Genomic DNA, 24,706 nt, shown 5'->3' on the forward strand with positions numbered 1-24,706 from the left:
AACCAAAAAAAATGGAAGAAACTTCAGGAAGAGCAACAGAGGAGGGATCCCCCTTCCAGGATGGACAGACGTGCAATAGATGTCGTGTGTACAGAGTAACAATATAATGAAAATACAACATAGACAATCCATATGACAAAAAATAATACATGTAATGTGAACATATGTGAGAAGGTGGATCCAGGAGGATGTCAAGCAAATACTTAAATAAATAATCCAAATAATAGCTTATGATAACAAAATAATGCATTTGTAATATTTAGATAACAGGCCAAACAATTCAAATGACCAAGGCCATCCGGTTTCCACATCCAGTAGGCCCAGGTAGCCTACTTTTAGCCAAGGCTGCTGCTAATCTATGTTGTGAAAATGTGGTTTTCTATTCGGCGTGAGGAAAGAGGTGAAGGACTCTTCTAGTGACACAGAACCATGAAACTCATCATGTGCGTGGTTTGTGATGATGCCTCCCAAAGGACAAATCCATGTCTCAGACTTGTCAAAGTTTTTCTGCCAACACTTTTTTTGAGGTATGAACGTATTTGATTTTTCAATGGATATTAAATTGTTTTAAAGGGACTGTTTGTAACTTCTTACACGTATAAATCACCCTGGTCGGTGTCCCATGCGCGCTTGCATATGTAGCAGTTGTGTACTCTCTCTTTGCGTTGTGTTATTAATGATGTCCACACACCGTCACTTTTGGCTCCAACTCGCCATTTATTCTGATAATACAGAGATGATGTTAGATCTCCCACAGTCAGTCTCACAGCGGCAAAGCTTCTCAAAGATGCTAAAACAAAATGATATCAGTTGAAGTTGCTGTTGATTAGCCAGCTAGCTTTAACTAAGCTAGCAAAGTCACCGACAACGTGGCGTGTTCAACAAAGTGCTCCACACAATCAAAGAGGCAACTAATATCAACATTCAGCATTTTCTCTAGTACTTTGTAAGCTTAGCTCAACATACAATTTACAGAAACACAATTTTACCCATAAAAACAAGGCTTATGCTCTTTATATTTACGGAGCTAATTCAAAGTCAACCTACCACGGAGACGGCACATGCAGACTGTTGACGAGATGCGGGGTGCACCTGTCAAGTCTGCAGGGGCGCAGTAGAGGGCGCTAATGCTACGTACACACAACGGTCTCCATGGCAACCTCCATTATAATCAGATATCAGAGTAAATAATATATAAAATGAATAATAATAATTAAATAATAAAGTAAATAACACGATATTGAAACATGACATATAATACATTCATTCAGTGTACATACATATAAACATATTAAGACAGAGTTAGTAATGGCAAGTGTAATCATTAACTCCGCTACACATATGCACGCATGCGTGTGGCTAAACTGTTCAGACTCAGACTCCAACACAAACTACACGGAAGCACCAAAACCGCAAAGTTCTATCTAGTGAAGCCCGTCTTGCAAAACAGTGTTGGCCGCGGTCGGATGACGCGGGGGAGACCGTAGATTTGGTCTCCAGGGCCGGAGTCTCTGCTGTACTCTGCTCCTCTGCTCCTCTGCCTGCTTGCCTTCACTCAGCTCGCTCCACCTCATGTGCATGCGCGCTCACTACACACTGCAGAAGAGTTAGTTTAGCTCTGAGAATATCTAGTGAATGTACAGTGGACGTTTGTGCAGAAATAAATACTGCAGCTCCTCCAGAGCTCCTCCTCCTACAGAGGTTTCACGTGTCTTGTGAAGTGACGGGGCTCCGCAGCGAGAAACGTTATCGTCTCCGACCGGGTGCCGGTGTCTACCCTGTTTTTTCCGGCCGCAGTCGGGAGGCTGAAGCAGGAAAAGCCAACACTAGGATCAGCATTGATTCATGGAGAGACCTTCATCTGGTCAGCTAACATTACTGCCAAGCAGCTGAAATATCGCCTCACTGTTTTGAGCGATGCTCGTTCATGTCTATGTAGAGCGAGCACAAGCGCTAGCAACAGGACGCTGACTTTCGTTGACTTAACGGCCACAGGTGTCGCTGTTAACAAGCAATTTCTGATTCTTACAAACAGTCCCTTTAAATATATCTTTATTCTTGGTAGTTTATTGTGGTCCTTGGGTATATATAGGAAGGTATTACTTGTATTGTTTCAATTGCTCCAGCATGTTGGGGCAGATGTTGACTTCTAGTGTTTCAGTCAATATTGTGACTCTAACATTACTTGTAAAAACATCTGATGACTGTTAACAAGTAGAACACAAATACAAGTTATATATATATATATATATATATATATATATATATATATAAATTGTATCCAAATAGCTCAATAGTTGTTGTTTTTTGGAGTGACATTACGTAACGACGCTTTTATTTTGAAGGCAGATCGTCCGTTTTCCTGTAACGGTCCTTTATTGAGGGGACAGACCCACCGGGCTGTCTCCATATGACCGGCGGGGCTCACACACATGCTGCAGTCTGTCTGTGTGGAACAAGTACTGGACCTCCACAGAAAGACACAACGGAAATAAAGAGAGAGAGAGAGAGAGAGAGAGAGAGAGTTTCCAGTAGAAGGAGAGGGGAGAGGAGAGCGCAGACAGAGACCAGTGGAGGGTTATTTAAATGTCCCTTTATATGGTTCTCGGATCATAAACACTTCTCGGCTCTATAAACATGCACCTACTGGGAATATCTCTGTTACTGGCATACCTCCTCTACACCAACCTCGCCAGCGACTTCAGCCACAGCCACGAGTATTATGAGTACTACGAGCAGGAGGAGCAGATGGACGAGCCGGTGAGTTGGAGACTAACATGTTGTAGAAGGTAACCTGGCTGCTGCTGCTGCTGCCTCTCTCTCTCTCTGTGCGTCTGGACGCTCACTGCGCGCAGCCAGCAGCAGCCAACATGTGCGTTGATATTTCACCTGATTCTGTCAGCAAAGAGGGGGTTTGAGGGGACCAGCAGGGTCCATCATGTGGCTTCAGAGGGGTTTCGAACCCGCAGACTCAAAATCATAATTCTCATGTCAGTTTTCCTATTGGAGTAAATAAAACACGAACTGCTGAATCCCTGAGGAAAATTATGATGAAATACTATTTCAGTATTGGTGATGTAGTCTTGATGGAGATATTTCATGCTTTACCTTGATTTCACTCTTCTATTAGACTTAGTGGGGGGTGTGCAACTTGGGGTCATTGGGCTGCCAGGGATCTTGAGATGAAGACTGTAGTCCATCACAGCGAGTTGAAGTGAAAAGTCAAGGTGTGGGTGAAGGAGGGACTGTGGGTTTGATTGAAGCCTGATTTCGCCTTGTTGTTTTAGGGATTCTGGAGCTAAAAAAAGTCAGCAATAGCTTCATACCTTTATTAAAAAACTAACACACGGGGAGGTGAATCTAAGGACAGCCAATGTGTATTGGAGAGTATAACCGTATATTGACCCACCTGCTAAGGTTGGCATAACTCCTAATGATGTAAATTCATAGTGTACCTTATGAGTAAAAAAATAAAGCCATCCAACTTGGGGTCAGGCCATCTACAACATACATTATAATCATTTGAATAAAGGCTTTGAATACTATTTAAAAACACCCTGGCGTAACACACTCCACTTAAACCATAGTCTTAAAGGAGCAGTGTGTAGCATTTAGGAGGATCTATTTGCAGAAATTGGAATATAATAGGGGTGTGACGAAATATCGTGCCACGAAATATCGCGATATAAAAACGTAACGATATGTATCGTTGAGACGAAAAACTGAATCGCGATATCAGGTCACAATAGGTACTATGTACATACGGGCTCCGGGCAGCTGCAGCCTCTTCCTGTTATGCTATGCCATACCCCATAACCCATACGCCCGTGACCCAGCCTCCTTCAATAGGCCTTGCTGCTCTGGGTTGGGGCTCCACACACATCAACACACACAGCGCAGTCAGCCGCGGTGGACACGAGTTGACAACTATTTTAGTGCAATAAAACTTTGCAAGTGTAAAGCCAGGATACGTTATTACACCTGTTCAACAAGCATAAACACGATGAAACGGTTAAACCAGTAGGAAAGCAACGTTTCAATCTGCTCTGTCCGCTGTCTCTCATCCACCGCCGCTGTTTACACAAGCAGAGCGCGTTAGCTCGGCGGCTAACAGCTAACTGTAAACATGACTAAAGCTGGCAGTAGGCTGTGCAGTTTAACTGTTTAGGTTAGTTTGTCATGTATCTTACTGGTAAACTGATCAGCTGGCTGAGACAAAGCAGCCCCCCCACCAGCCCTAATGTTACCTGATGAGTGACATCGGCAGAGGACAGGAGGAAGGACTGTTACTGACTAATGGAGGACAGAGGAAGGACTGATACCATCAAAAATGGAACTATTAAATGGACGCTGATTAATGTGAAGCGGGTTAGCCCCGAAATTAGCAACAACAACGGCCCAGGATAACTTAAGGTGGGCTGTTAAGGCAGCGCAGCTATTCTCATTTTGTGACAAGCGCCTGCTAAGTCAAGTGTGACACCAAGTGGTAAAATTTGGTATACCGATCTGGTCCGGTTTGAAAATTTTACACCGGCCCAACTCTATTGCTGTCGTGTAAATATTTGAAGTGTATCCACAGATATACCTAACTTCAACTGAACAATGTAGGCATCCAGTTTGACACAAATCGTTGTCCATTGAGCTTGATTAACGTGGCTAATAGGGATGTGACGGTGAGGAAAATTTCCTACCGGTTGATAAACCTGTGACAACACCGGTGTTACCGATTACACCGGATATTTTACAAGAAAATATGACGGTCAATATGTGTATCGCGCTTACTGTGATCTTCACCGTCGGGTGGCAGTGTGTCTGGCCTCTCCGGTAGAGCTTTCACTTCGGCTGTACACGTACTGTTACACCCCTGACCCTTATCCCCCGGAAATGTGCCCATACCACTTTGCCATGTACTATAACCTGGGAAAAATAAACCAATTTGACCGTAAAAGCCACAGAAATATACTTTACTTCCCCATGTATGGCCTACCTACAAAATGTGCCCGTAACAATAACCCAAAATGCCCTGTAAAAGGAAGTTTACAGCAACCAAATGGTACTAAACTGTTCAAACATGGCCAGAAAACCTCAGTTCACTTTCCAAGTTGTATTCCCCCTGGTGGTGTTGCTTTGGACGAGCGGAAACAAAAGGTGTGTTAGTAACGGTCAGCGCTCAGAACGAGAAGCCAAAGCCAGATCTCTTTGAGTGTTTTTTCCTCACTAATTGTGATCATCTGTTCTGGTGTGCAGGATATCAAAGGTTAAGCCTGAGCCTTTTTTCTGCTGAGGCTCTGGGTCTGAGATGTCAAGGACAGAGAGATTCGCAAACACTGATTTTGTGTATCACATTATAAACTAGCCGTTTATTGTTTCACACACAGGAGGTGACACTGATATTTACTGGCTTGTATGAAATGATTATTATCCATCTGTCGAGTTTTATAATAAGAGTTGGATTGATGCACCATTGAAACCTACTTTTCTTTAATGTCATGCCAGCACAGCAGATATGAATTGAACTGAATCGCTATAGAAAGACTGGATGAGAGAGGAAGGGAAACAGTGAGAGAGAGGGGTGAACATTTTTTTTCCAGGGAGGGGGGAGGATTAGGAAGGAGTGTTTTCAAATTAGCCAGAGAAAAGAGCCAATGAAGGCAGGTGACAGGGGTCAAGTGTGTGTGTGTGTGTGTGTGTGTGTGTGTGTGTGTGTGTGTGTGTGTGTGTGAGGGGGGATAAGTGCTAAGCAGTAACATGCAGCCATTTGATCACAGTAGACTCTTAATTGGGATGATGAGGTTTTTTTTCTCAGCTCCTGTCTTCCACCTTTAAAGCCCTTGCAGTGAGGAATTTAAGTAACAACTGACACCAACTTTGGAGATAATGAGGCTTTCAAACAACTGTTAAACCTGCTCACCACACTTATGAATTGCTTGCTTCATGCTTAATATGTGTGGTTCAGTCTGTTTTCATCGGCTTAATATGGAAACTATCTCAGTTTCAAGACAAAGCCATCTCTAGCCTTTTCCTTAGCTTTTCCTTTTTTTGATTAATTATGCAACTAAAGAGAGAAATTGAAAAGTGATGTATGGCAGCATGATGTTTGCATAGGCATTTTATTGCAGGCTAAATATCTTTAGGAACTGTGTGTAATAATTAGGTGGATCTATTGGCAGAAATGGTATAGTGTATAATCACCTGAAAATCAGAATCGTTGTGTTTTCGTTACCTTGGAATGAGCCGTTTATATCTACATAGGGAGTGGGTCCCGGATGTATTAAGAGAACTGGATACAGCTTTGGAGGCGGGGCCCCATTCACTCCTATGAAAGTTGCTCAGTGGCACATGAAAACAAATTGACTCGACTTCCGCTTGGAAAAGTACCCGGATCTTGTGCACATGGAACATGCGCGGTCACAGGGTTTCCAACGTCACGCCGTCGTCATGGCTTGTGCTCCAGCCTCAGTCTAGGTCTCATTCACATGAACGGAGGAAGGGAAATAACTCTCTTTCACAATATAAGTCTATGGGAAAAAGTATTTTTGGGCATGGCATCACGTGACGGACACGGAAGTTGCAGTACCGCCGTTTGGCCACTACGAAAGTTGGGATCAACGACCGGCGCTCTTCCTGGGGGCTTGGAGTGGGTCCTCTCCACGGAGTCCGCCATGTTGCACTGCCATGTTTTTGCAGTAACCCAGAACGGACAAACCAAACGCTGTTAACTTTTCCTGCTTGGGCCGGAGTCGATAACATTACTCGCTCCCGTCGCTCTCTCTTTCTTGCTTTACCACTCACTGTTCCTTTAAAGTTAATGATCTAGAGCTTAAAGGATAACTGGTATTTTTCAACCTCTACCCTATTTTCCCATGTTTGTGTGTCTAATTGACTATTGGGGACAACCCCTTTTTGAAATTGCTATGAGAGAACCATAACGTTAATGAGGTAGTCAACACGAGGAGGCCAGACACACCGCCACCCGACGGTGAAGATCAAAGTAAGTGCTATACATATTGACCGTCATATTTTCCTGTAAAATGTCCGATGTCACAGGTTCATCAACCGGTTGGAAGTTTTCCTCACCGTCACCCGTCACATCCCTAGCCAACAGTCACTAAACGGGCTGTAATGTAATCACTTGGCGCAACCTAGTATTGTCAGGTTATGTCCACTAAAAGTGCTTGTTTTTGCCACTGACAGGCACAGATTGTTATTATTAAGTATTATTATTAAGTGTCTGACAACATTATGGAAAGGACCCTGCAGAGAAACCTTTTTCTTACCTTTCGCCTTCTGTTTGTTATTGTGTCAGGTGACTTGGTGCCGGAAGACAGTGGAAACGTGATTGAGAGTTGGAGAGAGGAGGGCCACGGGACACTGGTGTTGTTAGACTTTGTTGTGTTGGACTACAGAAAGCGCAGCTTAGTGTTATCTAAAATATTTTCAATGAATATTTAGCTGATTTCGACAATGTGGATGTGACTTGAGATTTCACAACAAGACTTCTCTGAGCAAGACACACAATAACAAACAGACCGGATCAAGCGAAAAGTAAGGTATTATGTATGTAAATATTGATTAGAGTAGCTTTAAGTTTCCTCCAAGTCAAATATTACTGTTATCTTTGAAATTCAATGGTGGTTTAAAGTAGGGATGCAATGATACCGATACCAGTATCGGGTATTGGGTATCGGGTATCCGGTCCGATACTGTGCTCATGTACTCGTACTCACAAAACGGCTCCGATACAACGGCATAATACCACTTTACGGCAGCGTGACGTTAACCTCTCGTCCCCATCTTTCGGGTCCTATCACAGGCGCTCTCGCTCCACCTCCCCGACGGTGCGGGCGAGATGGGCCGGTGGTGCGCCCTACCCCGCGGGGCCGGGATCCCACCTTAGCTGGCGCACGCCGGCCCTCACTTTCATTGCGCCACAGGGTTTTGCTTGCACCCTCTGACTCGCGCGTGCGTTAGACTCCTTGGTCCGTGTTTCAAGACGGGTCGGGTGGGTTACCGACATCGCCGCAGACCCCTGGCGCCTTTTACGTGGGCCGAGCCCCGCCCTTGGGGCACGACGCGGTTGGGGCGCACTAAGGACAGTCCGCATCGGGAGCAGGGGGCCCCGTCCCACCACGGGTGGGAGAGAGGGCGCAGAGAGCACTTTGGCCACGGCCCTAGAGCCGGTTGCAGCGCACTGCCTCGTATCTGTTACTCCCCAGCCTGCCGTGTGTCGCTCACACCCTCCAGCTGGCTGTTAACGAGAGTCTTTTGGCACAGAGAAGTACTTGTATTGTTACTCGGTATCGGTGAGTACCCAAATGTAAGGACTTGTACTTGTACTCGGTCTGAAAAAAAGTGGTATCGGTAGATCCCTAGTTTAAAGTGATGATGGTTTCTAGCAGGGCATTGTAGCTCGCCAGAAAGTTACAACCTTCATGAAATCTGTAGATGACCCTTAACTCTGTAGACAGATGGATGTGGTGAAATACCCGTCACAATGCCAGCATATCTCTCTCTCTCTGTGGGTTTACGTTGCTCCATCACTCTTCGTCGCGATGAAGATGACGAATGAATGATGAATAGAGCATTACCAATGTGCTTTTGCTATTTCTTTAGCCTTTATCCCGCCCCAGTCAGCACATAATCTCTCATCTCAGTTTCTATTTATTCTCTACCCAACAGCTTCACCCTTGTCTTTATCTCTCGCCCATATTTCACAACCCCCCCTGGAGTCTGCAGAAGAATGTGATGTGTAATTATAAATCATTTCAAAGGAATTTTCTGGGATTTCTCTGTGGACCGTCCAGCTCAGTCTCACTGCTCCGTGTCGAGATATACTCCATCAGCTCAAATTGGCCGTGCCCAATTTACTGCTGAGCCAAGGCCAGCAACATTAAGGAGAGCAAATTTCATTAGAGGTTGGAGGGCAAAGAGGTTTTGTTCACTATAAAGTTCATGTGTCTTTTAGAGTGACGAGACAAGACGGATTTTCGCCAGCCAGTGCATTGCAAGCTCGGCAGCCTGTAACTTAAGTGATTGTGTGGTCAAGAGAGACAGAGTGTGACGTTATCAGTAACGTTATAGCTGTGGATGTAGCAGTGCAGTGTGGTTTCATTTTTAGATATTTCTCGGTGAATAAATGCTCCAACTCTCGTGGCCTGCTAGCCACCTGCTGATTAAAGTGAAGGGGAGTTAGCCTCAAAGTTAGTGACAACTTCAGCCCAGTTCCTTAAGGTGGGCTGGCTTTTAAGGTGGACCAGATGATAATTTCAGTGACAAGCCGCTCCTCCGCGTTTTGCTCAGCAAGCCGAGGCCTTGTGTAATTATGTCTGGAAAGACACCTTGTCTTCAAAGTGTATCTCAGAATTTTTTTCACACAAAAAGTTGAATTTCATGAGTATTTAGGTCACGAATACCCACACAGTCCCATTTGTCGTAGTCCTCAAGACGTCCTGGACATTATTCGCTTATTTGCGTGCTTCCATTTTTGCACGTTAGGACTGATGTCAGACAGTGTTAGACAGACCTGTCTCTTCACCCATGTCTTTCTTAAAGGTTCACTCTTCGATATCTAGAGCATTAATATAGCATCAAACAACTATTGGCTGTGTAAAGATATAGAGGAGTAGTGTCTATCTGAGCAGAGATTGAAGTCTCTCTCCCTCTGTGTGTGTTGTAATCCCAGTTTCTCCATGGTTTGTTTTCATAGCCGGACTGGCAGTGCGTGCCTTTAGTGCACGCAATGTTCCCCCTCAGGCAAAGACTGTTAGCTTCGTTAGTACTGTTGCCATTGTTTTCACTGTTAGCGCTGTTAGCACCGTTAGCTGCGAGCCGCCGGCTCAGGCGTCACCCTGTTGAGAGCCGTGTGGAGGCACTAGATATGTTCTGTCTGAATTTCACATTTAGCACCTTTAAGAGTCCACTTTTTTCAGCTAATACCACTGTCACATTAACAATGCTGTCTGTATAGAGGGTAGAATAAAAGTGTCCTCAGAGCATCCAAAATGAGCCAGGTCTCCGTCATGATGACGAGTTTTAGATTGGTCCATTTCTGTTGGATAATCCCAAAACAAATGTTCTTTTTGTCATTTTAACATCCGTCACAGGACTGAAACACTGATAAAAACCTAATCCAAGTTAATGAAACCTAATAGTACCTTTCCCTCCCTTCTCTCCTTCTTCCCCGTATCCATCTCTCATATTCTATCCTCCCCTCCCTTCTGACCTCACTTCTGTCAGAAAAATGTGTTGTAATAAAAAAAACAAAAAAAGTGGGAAATGTTCTGTTTCATTTATAGTAAACCTATCTGGACATTTTATTTATAGAGAGTAGAAATATATATTCCTTGCTGTAGCCTACTCCTCCATCTACGCACCAAATTTGCCAAAATGTGTTCCATTTATATGCAGATTTTTCTACCGTCTGTCTGATTCAGTCCTCTGGGACTCATTTTGGCCGACCCGTTTTAATGCAGGGCTTTTTGTGACTCACGATGCTCTTTGAACTAGAAGTATATGAGAGCTCATTCAGAGTGTTTTGACGTCTAAGGGTTAACCTGTTTGTGTTGGACACTCCAAAGACTGACCTGCAGACCTCACCAGTTGACACTGTTATAGGCTGTGTGGGTCTGAATGGGAGGGGGTTGAATGGGAGCGTGAATGGGAGTGAATTGAAGGTGAAAGAGGGTCAATGAGGACAGAATGCATAATGAAGTGAGAGGCCGAGACACAGTATTTCTACTAAAAAACATGCAGCCTAGCAATTTGTTCTACTGAAGACATGACGCACTAGCCAGCGCTGTGGATCCCTCACCTTGAGGTTATATATATTTACATAAATATATTTTTTATCTAAACTCCTTCATGGTGACCCTCACAGGTAGTCATAACATCTAAGATTGATGTATGGGATACACATTTTTATTTTATATGTCAGGTGTGTCCACATGATTATATACATGCTGTTTTAGAAAAAACTCTCTTGATACAAGCACAAATGATGACATCAATTTGATGTGTAGGCTATGTCTCGGCCACTGACGAAATGTAGGCAAAACTACCCACCACCACTACAACCACAATAACATAACTGTGTGTGTGATTCACAATTAAGTCGAACATTTTAGCTACTTGCCTTCATTTGGAAAGTCTAGCGGGCAGTCTGTAATCATGATGGATGAAACTCACATATTGTTGTTGCAAGGATCTAATGAGGACGGCTTTACTCAATCCCATTATTTTGTCTGTTAATATGATTTTCGTAACATCAGTGGATGACATCGCTCTTAGGGTTTAATGGAGTTAAAGCAGTTGTATGTGCTCTAGTGTAGCTATTCTCAACCGGTGGGTTCTGGCCCAAAATTTCAAAAATGTTGGGCACCCTGGACTTGAGGAAGGTGAGCTAATAACAAGCTAGAGATTGTGCTCAATAGAATAATTCCATTAGTTCCAAAAGGGCAAAACCTTTGGTCCCTTTTGCCTTGTTTACTAATACAATGCTTTTCTGAATGAGCTTGTATCTACAACAGAATATAATAAACTGTTAAATAATAATAATAATACATAATAAATCAGCCTGTCATACTACTACCTAGTGTATTTAGGTTCAACATGGTCCTCACTCTTCAGGCCTAACAAATGATAACAAAATCCTATATGCCAACAGCACAACCAAGAAAATGAATTGGGACTTATTTCTTTCATGTAGTGTAAGCCGAGTTCACCGTTTCAGTACCACAACAAACATTTAAACATCAGGGGATAAAGTACGCTGACCTTGTCCTCAATTAAGCCATAATGATAGCCAACTGATTATGATTTTGAACTTGTAAATTGAATTCTGAACATCACACACCTTAATTACGGCAATGCTGACATTAATATTTTAACAAGTCCTTATTAACGTAATTTTGCCGTTAGGGAATATTTTTTTTCATTGGTTTTCCACCAGTTCATAGGATCCATGTGGAGGGTTGGGGGCACCTATCATGGCAGTACTGGTTAAGTTCACTAGCTATTTCCGTTTGTGTCCAGGTTGTAATCCTCACCAAACAGGGCTGCGATGGCGGAGACAGCATCTTTTCGTGTTTTTTTTGGCCAACAGCTCAGTTTCGTTTGATTCAACTGCAACTGTTTCTTCCACGCTGTCTGAGCTGTTCGTGAGGAGATGGGATACATTTGCCTGAACAGCCAGTTTAACTTTATCAGTTGTGAACCTCAGGTGTTTGTGTCTCGGATCCAGGAAGGATGCGACCTTGTGAGCGCTGCTGACTTCTGCAGATACAAGTCGCCGCTCCGGTGAAACGGACACGGTGCGCTTGAATGGAGACACTTTGGATGACTCTCCCTGTGTTTCTTTGAGGTGTTTTGACAGAAGAGTTGCTGTAACCGGGTAAACCATGGATATGGACACTCCAGATTCTCTACACAACGCAGTATAGTAACCCATTTCAGTGACTGAAGCACAGGTACGAGCTAATCCACAGCAGTCCAGCTATAGTCAGTGAATTCGAGGGTCTGTGCATCTGACAGTTTGGTGAACCTGGTCTTACAGATATTGCCCATCGTTGCTCAAGTAGTCGATGGAACATGTCGTGAATAGAATTCCACCTTGTTCGGCAGTACTGCACTAATTTGTGCTCAGGCAAGCTCTGAAGTTGTTGCTTTTGTTTCAACACTTGTGTTGTGCTGTGATGGAAATGAGAAACCAGGCGACTGGCAGCTGTTAAAGCTTGAATCCGTCATTTATTGCAAGTTGGAGAGTATGTGCAAAACACGGCTGAGAGTCCCATTCCAGATACATTTAAACAAAAAAAAAAGCAATCATCTTTGAGATGAGGGCCGTCTGCTAGCATCAAACTTGCTTCGTTTGGTGACAAAGCTAGTCATGGATTGTTGATTTGTCGACGGGCCCAGGTTCCCGCCTTCCGCTGGGTGCTTCGCTCTCGAATGACTGTGCATAGTCGTTGTCAACCTTAGATATGCTAGCTTTGCCTGGCAGAGTTGCACTGGACCTCATTTTCGTTTATTTCGTTGAAGTAGTTCCACACAGAACTTTTCGACAGCTGTATTAGTCTCTGCATGTTGTTTGTAGCACCAGTAGCATCCAAGTGACAGCGCTGTAGCTAATGTTATTCTGCCCTCATGCAGGAAAAAGCAGAACCGAATGTGCCACACACGTTTTACCGGTGCTGGCAAAAACAAAGGAATATATACAGTATATAGGCCTAAATATATTAACCCAAAGAGACCGTGACTTTAATGTCTTTCAGAGGCTCTAGCAGGTTAGTTTTTTTTTAGAGTGAAGCTACAGGTATCATATGAAACTAGAAAGCTTAAGGAATACATTGGTACCGTGTCATGCTAATGTCATGTTTGGAAGGAGGCTAAATAACGTTCCAAAGTTGGGCTAAATTTTAGTGAGGAAAAACTGGCATGGCCATTTTCAAAGGGGTCCCTTAACCTCTGACCTCAAGATATGTGGATGAAATGGGATCTATGGGTACCACGAGTCTCCCCTTTACAGACATGCCCACTTTATGATAATCACATGCAGTTTGGGGCAAAAAACACGTAGTTTATTTCATCCAGTATAAATGTTTTATTTTTGCCTATTCTAAAATTATGTGTTTGAATATTTCTGTCTTGAATTACATGAATTGGGTATCACTGTAAAGCTGAGACTCTTGTGGATCCAATGAGCCCAACTGTATTCATGTGTGATGATGTTAGTCTCGATAGTAGCCATTTCATTGTAGTGAGACCATTTTTTGAAATTTGACCTCACTCTATAAAATGACCTGTGGTGACCTCCAGGATAATCACAGCCTGATGAAACTTTACAGCCACAAACTATAGACCTAGAGCATTCAGAGGATGGATGGCTTTCCTAGCTAGACTGACAATAAGGGGGTTTCTGAGCAGTTTGCACAACAGAAGTGCTCGCCATCCAATCATTGAGAAATTCAATTCCTGCAGAAATCTCAAAATGTCAAAAGTTTTTGATCCCAAATCACAGCATGTCTTTTTCTATGGTGTTCCTCAAGGTCTTGGTGTCTTAATGTGGTATTTTGGAGGGATTATTGATCATTTTCATCAATTCTCGTGTGGTTAAAGAAATGGCTAAATTTAGCACCAAATCTGTGTAACAAATGGTATCAACCCAAAAATTGCTGCAACAACTTATGAGACATAATAGAGCATGGGGATGGCCATCATATACTTTGATCACAATGTTCTAAACCCTTATACACTTTTATAATTAATTTTAATTAATTCAATAATTTGTGTTTATTTCTGATTTATGACTAGAACAACTTGACACACAATGCTGAGCTGCATCTCAAATTATTCTTCAGGTTCCCAGCTTTCAGATGATGTACACCACTTCTATGTGACATCTACTGTTGACCTGCTATCTCCTGCTAAGACCCCCTGTACCCCCCTAAAAAAGACAAAAACAGGTCTATTTTGGGTCTCAGAAGGTTAAGAAATAACCTTTTTCGATTTTTTTATCATTTAATGACAAGTCAAATATTCGTGACCCATCCCTAATTTCAATTGGGGCGTTAATTATCAGACATGACAGGTGTGTAGTCACCAATATTGATCATCTTTTATCGAAACGTGGTAAGCACTAATGACACCTGCATGTATTTTTCCTGGACCAAGGAAATTAAGAAAAAAGGCAAGGGAAACCACGCCCATCAGTCAGATCTGGTGTATGACTGACAGGTAGATGCGGCTCTCTAATCGAAAAACCAAATGCTTCTCAAATGAAAATGGTGGTGAATGGAACTGCAAATCGCTAAAATAAAAGCCCTTCCCAATTGAAGTGTCCACAGAAAGAGTTGTAATCACAATATGTCAACTTAAATGATGCAGTGACACTTTATTTTAAAACTAAATGCATTTAATTGATGAGTAACAGTTTTGTATTAAAAGTTAAATTGTTGTATTTAATTCCCATGAAATTATATTTTATTTAAAAAGTACATATATTTGATTACTATTATATCTCAATACAATCCACCGCTCATATCAAACTGCACATTGCTCTCTGACATATTACAGAAATTTAAAAAAGTATAAAACATTTTTTTTCTATTTCTGTAAGGAGTTGCAGATGTCTCTCTTTCTCTCTCTGTGTAGGTGTGTGTGTGTGTGTGTGTGTATGTGTATGAGAGTGCATATGAACAGCTGGTTTAACACTCAGATTCTGCAACAAGAAAATGGCTTTGAATCAATAGGCAGTTCAAATTATAATTGTAATTAAAACTGACAGCGTTGCCATGGCATGTGTGTGTGTGTGTGTGTGTGTGTGTATCCACTGCACTGTAAGCCCATACCTCTTTACTTAAACCTGCATGTGTGTGTGTGTGCAGGCACATGTGTGAACATTTGTTTCAAATATTTTCATTGAGCCAAGGATTATTCATTCAGCTCACCTTTGTGTCAATGCTCATTTATAAATATGAAACAGATCATATAAAATATACAGTATTGCGTTTGGAGAACAGTATCAAAGAAAAGCAAACCAAAGGGAAATGAAAAATAATAATATAATTAATAAAATAATTATTTTACTATAGCAAGTTTTGTCTGTAAGCTTTTTGGGCGTTATCTATATTAATAATAATGGTTCAAAATGATGTGAAATTGCTTAGTTTCAAGTCAAAAACCTTCAAACTTTGTTGGGGAGGAACCCGAAACCCAATATCGATCTATAATATTTGTATTCACTGTAAGAATGCAGGATGTAATAATGATGCTGATACACACGCCAACATCTGAATAAGGGGAGTACTGACACTTATTACTTTTCCACTTCAAGCACTGAATGAAGTGAAATGAAATGCCAAGTAGGGCTGCTCAATCATGGCAAAAATCCTAATCACGATTATTTTGGTCAATATTGAGATCATGGTTGTTTAAAACAGTTATTCTTTGACTTGGGAGACATCATGCGTTAAGAAAGAACATTTTGTACATTTTAAGTTAAATGCATCAATCTGGTGCACTCTGAGAGAAAAATTAAGAAGCTTGAACTATGAAAAAAAAAAGTCATACCCACAAAGCATGGTAAAGGAGACCGGTTGCTGGGTGGGTTGCTGACATTGCTACAGAGGACGTAGCCCCTGGTAGGGATGCACCGATCCAACTTTTTCAGTCTCGATACCGATAGCGATAACCGGGCTTTGGGTTTTGGCTGATACCGAGTACCGCTCTGATACCGGTGTTTAATTAATAAGTTGTATGCCTCACTGTGTGGAGGAGACTGGAATCATTCTTTTATGTGTAAGGCGACATCAGGCTGGACTCAAACATTGCTTTTCTAAATTTGTTAAATAAATTGTGACCAATAAATACAAAGATATAAATGTATTTAATAGTTTATTATTAAAATGATAAATCGTAAACCACCAACTTGGCAAAAAATCTTCAAAATTAACAGGAATTGCAAGTCAAGTGTAAACCTTTTTTTTAATGCAGCAACAAATTGGTCAAAACGGTGCAAAAGCTCATGGTCGAGCCGCGGGCCACCTTCTGACTGGGAAAGGGCTACGCTTGATTTATAGTATAACACAGAAGCATCATTGCGAAACAGAATGTGGCACAATAATCGTTTTATTCCGATTCTGTTGTTTTCGTAACCGAAATCGTAATTGAAAATAACATTTGATGAATCGTCCAGCCCTAGCACACCAGGAAAACCAAAACAATATACTGACAGTTAAGTTACTTGTTAAATCTCAGTCCAGATGAATGTCTATGGCATCATTAAGAGCAGAAGACTTTTTCACTCTGAGCAAATTTTACGACAATCTGCGCATTGGATTTTGATCTTTGTTAGAGATGTTAATAATTAACCGTTTAACCGTTAACTGACTTTAAGCATTTTAACCGAATAACGCTATCGGTTAAAACGGTTAAAAGAAATATTAATAGTTAATTAAAAAGCTGAGCAAAACTCAGAGGAGCGGCCCGTCACTTTAAGGAGAAAAGCTGGTCCAACTTAAGAGAGTCTGAGCCGGAGTTACAGATACAGGAAGTTGATCCGGGTCTTGAGCTCGCTTGAGCGGAGGAGTTGTAGCCTCGTAGCATTAATTCACTGACAAATAAACTGTATATACACACTGTCTGCTACAGTTATGTTCACAGCTAGAACGCCACCGACAACCCCACATTCAACGCCGCCACACACACTCGGTCTGTCGGAAACTCGCTATCGTTACGCCGGGCAGACGGAGTATCGTTACGCCAAGCAGACACACAGCTGACAACCTGCTAAACCAAACTAAATGTGCGGTGGAGACTTTTAGTGGGAAAGTGGTTACATGTCCGTGACACTACACACAGCACTACAGACTGGCTGCTACAGTAACTCTCCCGGACGGGTGAACTTGGGACTCAGTTGTCTGTTGTGCTCCATACACTGCAGCTGAAGCACCGCTTCATGCAAGACACAAATCTTGTCAGTTAACGGTTAATAATCGGTTAACTGTGTGTCAAAATTAGCATCCCTAATCTTTGTGATATATTAGATGACATTTTGGCCTGATCAATGATACTCAAAAACATCATGTCTCATCCACTGGGGACCGTGCTCATCCACGCAAACTTCCTAGAAATCCAGCCACTAACTTTCTTGTTATGTGAGAGGTGAGACAGAAGAGGGGAGAGCTATTTCCAGGTCCCGTGATCATTTCTGACTGATCGCTTGTGTCCATGTGAGTCACTAAGTGTTTACTTGTCGTAAGACATTTAAAGTCTGAAGCTGTTTCGAGCCGTAAACATTTCATGCAGCAGTGAATGACATCAGCGGTTGTTGTTGTTTGAGATAGCATGCTGCGGTTACACATTGGCAGTCCCGGTGTAAACTGTGTCGGTGTGTGTGTTTGTGTCTCGAGGCAGACACACGATCAAACACTCGATTGTTAAACAAACACACAGCCGTGATGAATTTTTAACTCTAACACACACACAGAAAAAGCAAGGAAAACACAAACTACTGACTCTTGATGGGACCACCAAGCTAGTGGTTTGTTTGGCAAAGAAAAACTGTGGTTACTGACTTCACATGCTTTTGCAACATGCACGCACAAACACACACACACTCCTCAGTATAACAAATATATAAGTATAAATTCACTTCTGGGAATTTTTAAGGCGATAAATCAACTGTGTCGATTTGTGCAAAATTTGCAAAAAATTTGATGGCAAATCGAAAATTTGCTCCAAGGTTTTCAGAGTTTAGAAGCTCCACGAGACCGCGAGCAGACCAACCTCGCCAACCTCCCTCTGGTTCTCTGGCGGAGGAGCAGAACACAGTGGGGCTTGCTGGAGGCTGCTTATAGCGGCTCTAGGATAGAGCCAGGCAGCTGAGAGTCACGCAAGGGCCCGTAGGTAGAGCATGTTGGAGAACCAGAGGGAGTGCAGGAGGACTGCAGGCGTTCGTGCCCACGGCGGAGTTTCTGCTAGAGGCTGTCCTCCAGTGTCCAAGCACCCCTGGTTGTGGAGCCTCCAATATGCTTTGCAGGCCCTGCCTCTTCTCCCACTAGGTATGACAAAACATATATGAAGAGTTTATTTTAGACTTAGTTTTATTAATAATAATAATTTTGCCAAGACAATTGGTAGCCTAAATATGTAAATATGTAATAATTATACTTATTATCACCTCCGCCAAGGCCGAAGGCCTAGGAAGGAGGTTATGTTTTCACCGGCGTTGGTTTGTTTGTTTGTTTGTTTGTTTGTTTGTTTGTTTGTTTGTCTGTCTGTTAGCAGGATTACTCCAAAAGTTCGCTATGGATTTGAATGCATTTTTTTGGAGGGGTGGGGTGTGGCACAATGAACAATCCATTAGATTATGGTGGCGATCCGGATCATGATTCGGATTCAGGATTTATTTTTAAGGATTCCGATCAGCCTGAGCATTAAGACCACAGGGTATAACACATGCGCAGTGTAGCTGATGACGCGTTGATGATGCGTGACCCCGCCTCCTTCCTTCTTCGAGCAGAGATATACGTGTGTGGATGTGTGTGTGGGAGCTGCTGGCCGTCCGCGGTGAGAAAGAAAAAAAGCGGTAGATGACGGGATGAGAGACAACATAGTGTAACGTTATACAGACATAACAAGGCTGCTGAATGAGAGAGGCATCCGCCGATACGTTACACGGAAACACATTGTGTTAATAACAAGCCGACCACCTCATGGTACCGCCAGCTGTGAGCTGTGATCTTTTTTGAAAGTCACGCACCTTGGCGGAGGTATGCGCTCTCCGAGTGCCATTCTAGTTATAGTTATTTTCATTATTAATAAAACTTTCACAGGACCTAGACATAGGAAGTGGAATGGAGTGAAGTCATGGCCAAATTCAGCCAGGTGGCGATAAAAGGACCACCTATTCTTTATTGGATATGGATTTGCGGGTGGAGTCTGATTTGTCTCAACCACTCATTCCATTAGATATTTCATTCCACGATGGAGCTCTTGGTCACTCCAGAGAGAGGACTGAGATTGTTAAGGAAGCGGCTGACACTGAAGATACACTACAAGCAACTTGGAGGATAAATCACCTCCAAAGTACAATGACAACTTAATTAACGCTAGGACCGCCAGGTTGCCCAAGAGTTGGCGCTGATGGGCCATTAACGCTTCATCAGTCTCCATGTCTTTAGCGCATTGTGACGATTCCGGATGTGCCGCTGTGTTTCCATAGCGCAGCAATGACATCAGTCGATACACAGCTCCCACACACCATACACAGCCAGATAGTTAATCGAAAATCATTAAACATACATAAAAGTGGTATACTCTTAGCAGTGTAAAATGTGCTATTTTCATATGATATTTATTTTTAGAAACAGTATTTTCAGGCTGCCACCTGATGCAGTTATAGTCCAATGACGGAGCAAAAGTACCATAACATATGGAACAAAATGTTTTTAAAAGGCTAAATGCCAACAAATATGGAATAAAGCAGACTATTTTGTTAGATAAAAACATGTTGAGAAATAATTACATCTATCTTTTTATGTAAATTTAGACTTTTGGACTGAAGACTGAGACTATTACAGAGACGAGGAGCGCCACATCGCTCGCTGTGAGAGAGAGAGGGAGAGAAGGTGGACTATTGCACGCAATGTTTCTGTAAGTTATTAATAATAATAATAATAATAATTTGAATGTCAATGTTATGAATGGAGCTTCAAACTATTCGGTACAGCCAGAAATAGGTTACAGTGTTGAGGTTATGTCGAAGATGTCGCAGAAGATATCTGCGAAATGAGCACGCTAACCAGTTAGCCTCGGCCCATCCTGTCTTGTTACACCACTTGTATCTCTAGAGGCGATAGTGATTCACTGTAGTGTCCAGTCTGCCCTCAGTCCAACATGAGAGGACAAAGAGGTAGAGCTGCCTCCGGCTTGTCAATCACGTTGAAGGTACACGGTCCATTTTTGTAAGTTTTGATAGTTTATTGGATGGAATCCAAAGTGGCTGAATCAAGAAAACAACTCGTGTTTTTGTTTTGTCCTCCCTGCCACCAGGAGACTACTGTGCTTCAGAGGCCGCGGCTTCGGGAGACAGACTTTCAGTTGGCGGTTGGCTATAGCAACTTTTATTCAGCCAGAGCAAACCCCGGCGCCGGGAGTCACAGCCGGGTCTAATGCTGGGTCTAACCTGTGTAATGGTTGCAACAGAAAATTTGCTGATCCAGCGGGAAGTTGGGGCAGTCCAGGATCGGACCCCTGATGCTGGGGCTTGCGCTGGCTGAATTTGAGTCTGGAACAGATGAAAATGTTGAAATGTGTAAGAGGCTAAAAGGAAAATAATAGCATATCATATTATGTTATGTTTATTGTTTGTCACATTATTTGATCATGTCATCAGTTAATATCTTATCATGGCATCTGCCTCATAAGTTACCCTGTCTACTTTGGACAAGTTAGTTTATAATATAATATAATATATGTCAAATAAACAGTCAACAATAAAATGTGATCGTTATGTCTCAATGGAACTAAAGTTACAATAACGACACCAGTAGGCAGAATCATAAAACCTTACATATATATTTATTACAATGTCCTATATGGTTAATATAATGTCTCAGGAAGCATGTAGGATTTCCTTTCTTTGATGTGCTGTGTGTTTGGGTGTCTGACAGACCTTTTCCATGTCTGCTGTGTCTGAGCGTTTTACCACCTGTGTTCAGAGTTCCCCTCTAGCAGTGTTTTGCTGGCTCTGCTTCCTTGGAAAATTCTGTTAGTCGGCTGTTTGTGTTAGTTCTGAATTTTGCTGCTAAAAATGAATATGTTTTCTTCCTTTTGACAATGTCAGATAAAATCTCTTTTTTTTTCTCTCTACAAACACGTGAAGAAACCTGCAAGTGTCTTTGAGAAACAAGCATACTTTTCTTGATATGACTGCACTTTTTTGCTTCTTGTTTTTTGATACTGTCACTCGTTATTCCAGAAATATGACAGAAACAGAGGAACTGGGGATGAAACAACTGTGAATATGGGCATAAGAGTTAATTCTTGAGCTTGGAAATTGTTGTTTGACAAAAAACACAACTCAAGGTCCACTTAGTAGTTCCTCCCCAGAGATTTTGATATCTGATGGACTTCATCAGCGGATGGAAATGACAACTTCCATCTTCTTATTAAGACTGTGAGGTGCATTTCAAACCTGTAAATTATACCACTGATGTACAGTATCTTTTTGATTGTAGACAGCTAAACAGTTCAGTTTGAATTTGGGAGCAGCAAGAAATCTTCCTAAAAAAACTAGACAGCATAGAGAGTGCGTGTGGATGAGAAGCTCAGGCAAACCTCAGACGTAGAGGAACCTTCCGGACAGAGTAGATGAGTGTCAGCTGCTGACATCAGGCAGTAGAAAAAATGGTTTTCAGGTTTCAAGCTTTGGGGAGTCTCACAATCACAAATATCACCCAAGCTGTCTGACAGCTGTCTCACTTTTCTTCTGGCTCTCAAGCCTGTTGCTGTCTGCTGTTTTTTTTTTTTTTTCAGCTCGTCATCTGTACATTTTTATTGTTCTAAGTGTAATATTTTAAATGTCCAAATGTGCTGTCACACCTAACCCCTTGTTGGTGTGGGTCAAATGAACTCTGGCATGTTTGCCTGTTTGGTTGGCTGGTTTGATTTGTTTATGCTTGTGTCAAAGCTGTCAATCAAACTCTGGAATGGACTAAACAAGTGGTTCTTAACTAGGGGTCCGGGGACCCCCAGGGGTCCTTGAGGGAGTTCCAGGGTGTCCCCAGAATAATGGGGACTAGTTTATTTTCCCAATTTAATTCACTGTAAAAGTGAGCCCAATGTCAGTGAGAGTCATAAGAGTGACTATTCTAATGGTTTTACTTCCTCCACTGTCATCTCCTCAACTGTGGTTGACAACTATAGAATTCTGGTCTTGAGAACCACTGGACTAACAACTGAGACCCACCTTTTCAAGCCATCTTGGTCCGGTTTCAGTTGAACTCTGGTGCAATGTGTTTGTAGTGTGAAACTACAGGATTTTGTGATGGTAGATGTGATTTTACAGAGCTACAGACTAACTTTTTACATTGGTTGCACTGGTGCCCCTAACTTGTTGTATTACCATAGGCCTACACTAGGGACACTAGGGATGTCACAGTTGATACCAATACTAGTGCAATTCCACAATTCTCAATACCCAATTCGATACCACGGTAAAGAAAAAGAAAAAAAAGTAAAACAATAAATAAAAATACACATGTACTAAATACATGTACTTCAACATATACTCCTTTATTTCCGTTTTCGTTCTGGTTTATGTTAGTAAGTTAAACAGGTCATAATTCCCCCCTCTATTATTTATTTTATAGGGTGTGAAAACATCTTCAATCAACTGAATTTATTCAAATTTCTCATTAAAAACTACATTTTACAAGATTGCATTTGAACACATCATAATAATGTTATAATTTACCTTTGCCTAATACTAATTTTTACTGAATAGAGCCTGCATAATGTAATCATAATGCATCATAATGTAAATCAATGGCACCTCCCGTTAACTAGCTCTTGTCCTGCCGATTTCAACACGGATTTGTTGTTCACAATGTAGCATTACAGTATAGTGAGTCCCAAACAGTGTACCTACGGTAGCGTCAGGTATCAAAATGCTTACATATTAAGTTGGTATAAGAGTAGCGTAATGTAATGTTTACATTGCGAGAGTGTGGTCGAGTGCCTCGGACAGATGACTTCTCATGGCCATTGTAATTTTGTTCTGAAGGCTGAACCCGCGCTCTGCTGCCAAACTGGAGACTGGATTTACCAGACTCTCTGAACGTGTGATTTTTCCCGATCTTACAAGTGCTTTACCGGGAGGAAATGCTTCAGCATGTGCTCCTTCTGGTCTTATGGTCTTTAAAGCAAGAAGCTGTACTTCCTCCTCTTGTCAGGTGGCAGAACAGTCCGATTTAGAGCTGCTGTTTTCTCAATTGTTTGTTTCTTCTTCTTTGACCCAGTGTGGCGGCAGAGAAACACCTTTTTCCCACGTGAAGGGACAGTGTGTGCGTGTGTGTGTGTGTGTGTGTGTGTGTGTGTGTGTGTGTGTTGTTCGTGTGAAAACACTATTCCAAACACACAGGCAGAAACACACAGAACCATGGTGAGACAGGACACATACAGAAAGACAAACACACACACGCACGCACACACACACACACACACACACACACACACACACACACACACACACACACACACACACAGACATAGAGAGAGAGACAGAGGAAACCCAGACAGGACATATTCATGAAGAAAAACAAATCTGTGCAAATAGAAGCACATACACAAAACATGCATATGCATATTGAAACATAAATAAACACATTGTTTCTAGTAGGAAATGGAGTGTGTGTGCGTGCGTGCGTGCGTGCGTGCGTGCGTGCATGCGTGTGTACGTGTGTGACGGCCTTGCTTGTAGCGAACATATTGTTTCTGTCAGAGTGATTGTGTGGATGTTAAATTGCTGTTTATCATAAATAGTACAATGGCATTTATGGTATTGTATTGAAGCACAGGAAGTGAGATAACATTCACGTACATTAGCCATACATATGTCACAGGAGAAGAATTAGGTGAACTGTGAGCCAAGTCTGAACATTGGACAGTAATGCAGCTAATAAGTGTCCTCTGCCAAATTACTTGTTTTTTTATACTCATTTACATGGACTCTCTCTGGGTGGACAGCAAACGTTAGGGGTGCGACGATTCACTCAGCTCACGATACGATACGATATTGGATTCACGATCTCGATACGATACTGTAACAATAACTTTAACAAAACTTGAATGATGAAAATAGATGACTGAAAAAATTGCCTTTTATTCAAAAGACATAAAATGCAAAACAATGCTGTTGTTTGCCTTATAGTTCCATTTTTTTATGGTATCAGTCCTGTCCTGTCCTCTGTCCTTCATCAGTCAGTATCAGTCCTTCCTCCTGTCCTCTGCTGATGTCACTCACTGCTGCAGGTAACGTTAGGGCTGGTACGGGGGGGGGGGGGCGGGGCTCTGCTTGTGTAAACGGCGGCGGTGGATGACAGACAGCAGACAGAGCCGATTGAAACGTTGCTTTCCTTCATGTTTAACCGTTTCATTGTGTTTATGCTTGTTGAACATTATGCTTGTAATAAGGTATCCTGGCTTT

General features: G+C 42.2%; 1 protein-coding gene and 1 long non-coding RNA gene across 3 annotated transcripts in view; one reads left to right on the top strand and one right to left on the bottom strand.

The window, feature by feature from the left end:
- Window positions 1-693: 693 nt before the first annotated feature.
- Window positions 694-1,328, bottom strand: LOC141765261 (uncharacterized). Its single transcript, XR_012593426.1, has 2 exons — window positions 1,048-1,328; window positions 694-790 (listed from the first exon to the last, which is right to left on the bottom strand). It is a non-coding gene; the product is annotated as an uncharacterized LOC141765261 (long non-coding RNA).
- Window positions 1,329-2,385: 1,057 nt separating this feature from the next.
- vegfc (vascular endothelial growth factor c) overlaps window positions 2,386-24,706 on the top strand; it is a 60,603-nt gene continuing 38,282 nt past the window's right edge. The window contains exons 1-2 of one of the 2 annotated variants that reach the window (XM_074628476.1): window positions 2,386-2,760; window positions 20,048-20,151. Coding sequence is in view for 1 of the 2 variants with exons in the window: in XM_074628470.1 (XP_074484571.1) it covers window positions 2,638-2,760 (123 nt within the window). In the remaining variant the exon portion in view is untranslated. The remainder of the gene's footprint in view (window positions 2,761-20,047; window positions 20,152-24,706) is intronic. The other variant, XM_074628470.1, reaches the window with a different exon arrangement.

Source organism: Sebastes fasciatus, chromosome 3 (assembly GCF_043250625.1).
Source record: "Sebastes fasciatus isolate fSebFas1 chromosome 3, fSebFas1.pri, whole genome shotgun sequence".
NCBI lineage: Eukaryota > Metazoa > Chordata > Actinopteri > Perciformes > Sebastidae > Sebastes > Sebastes fasciatus.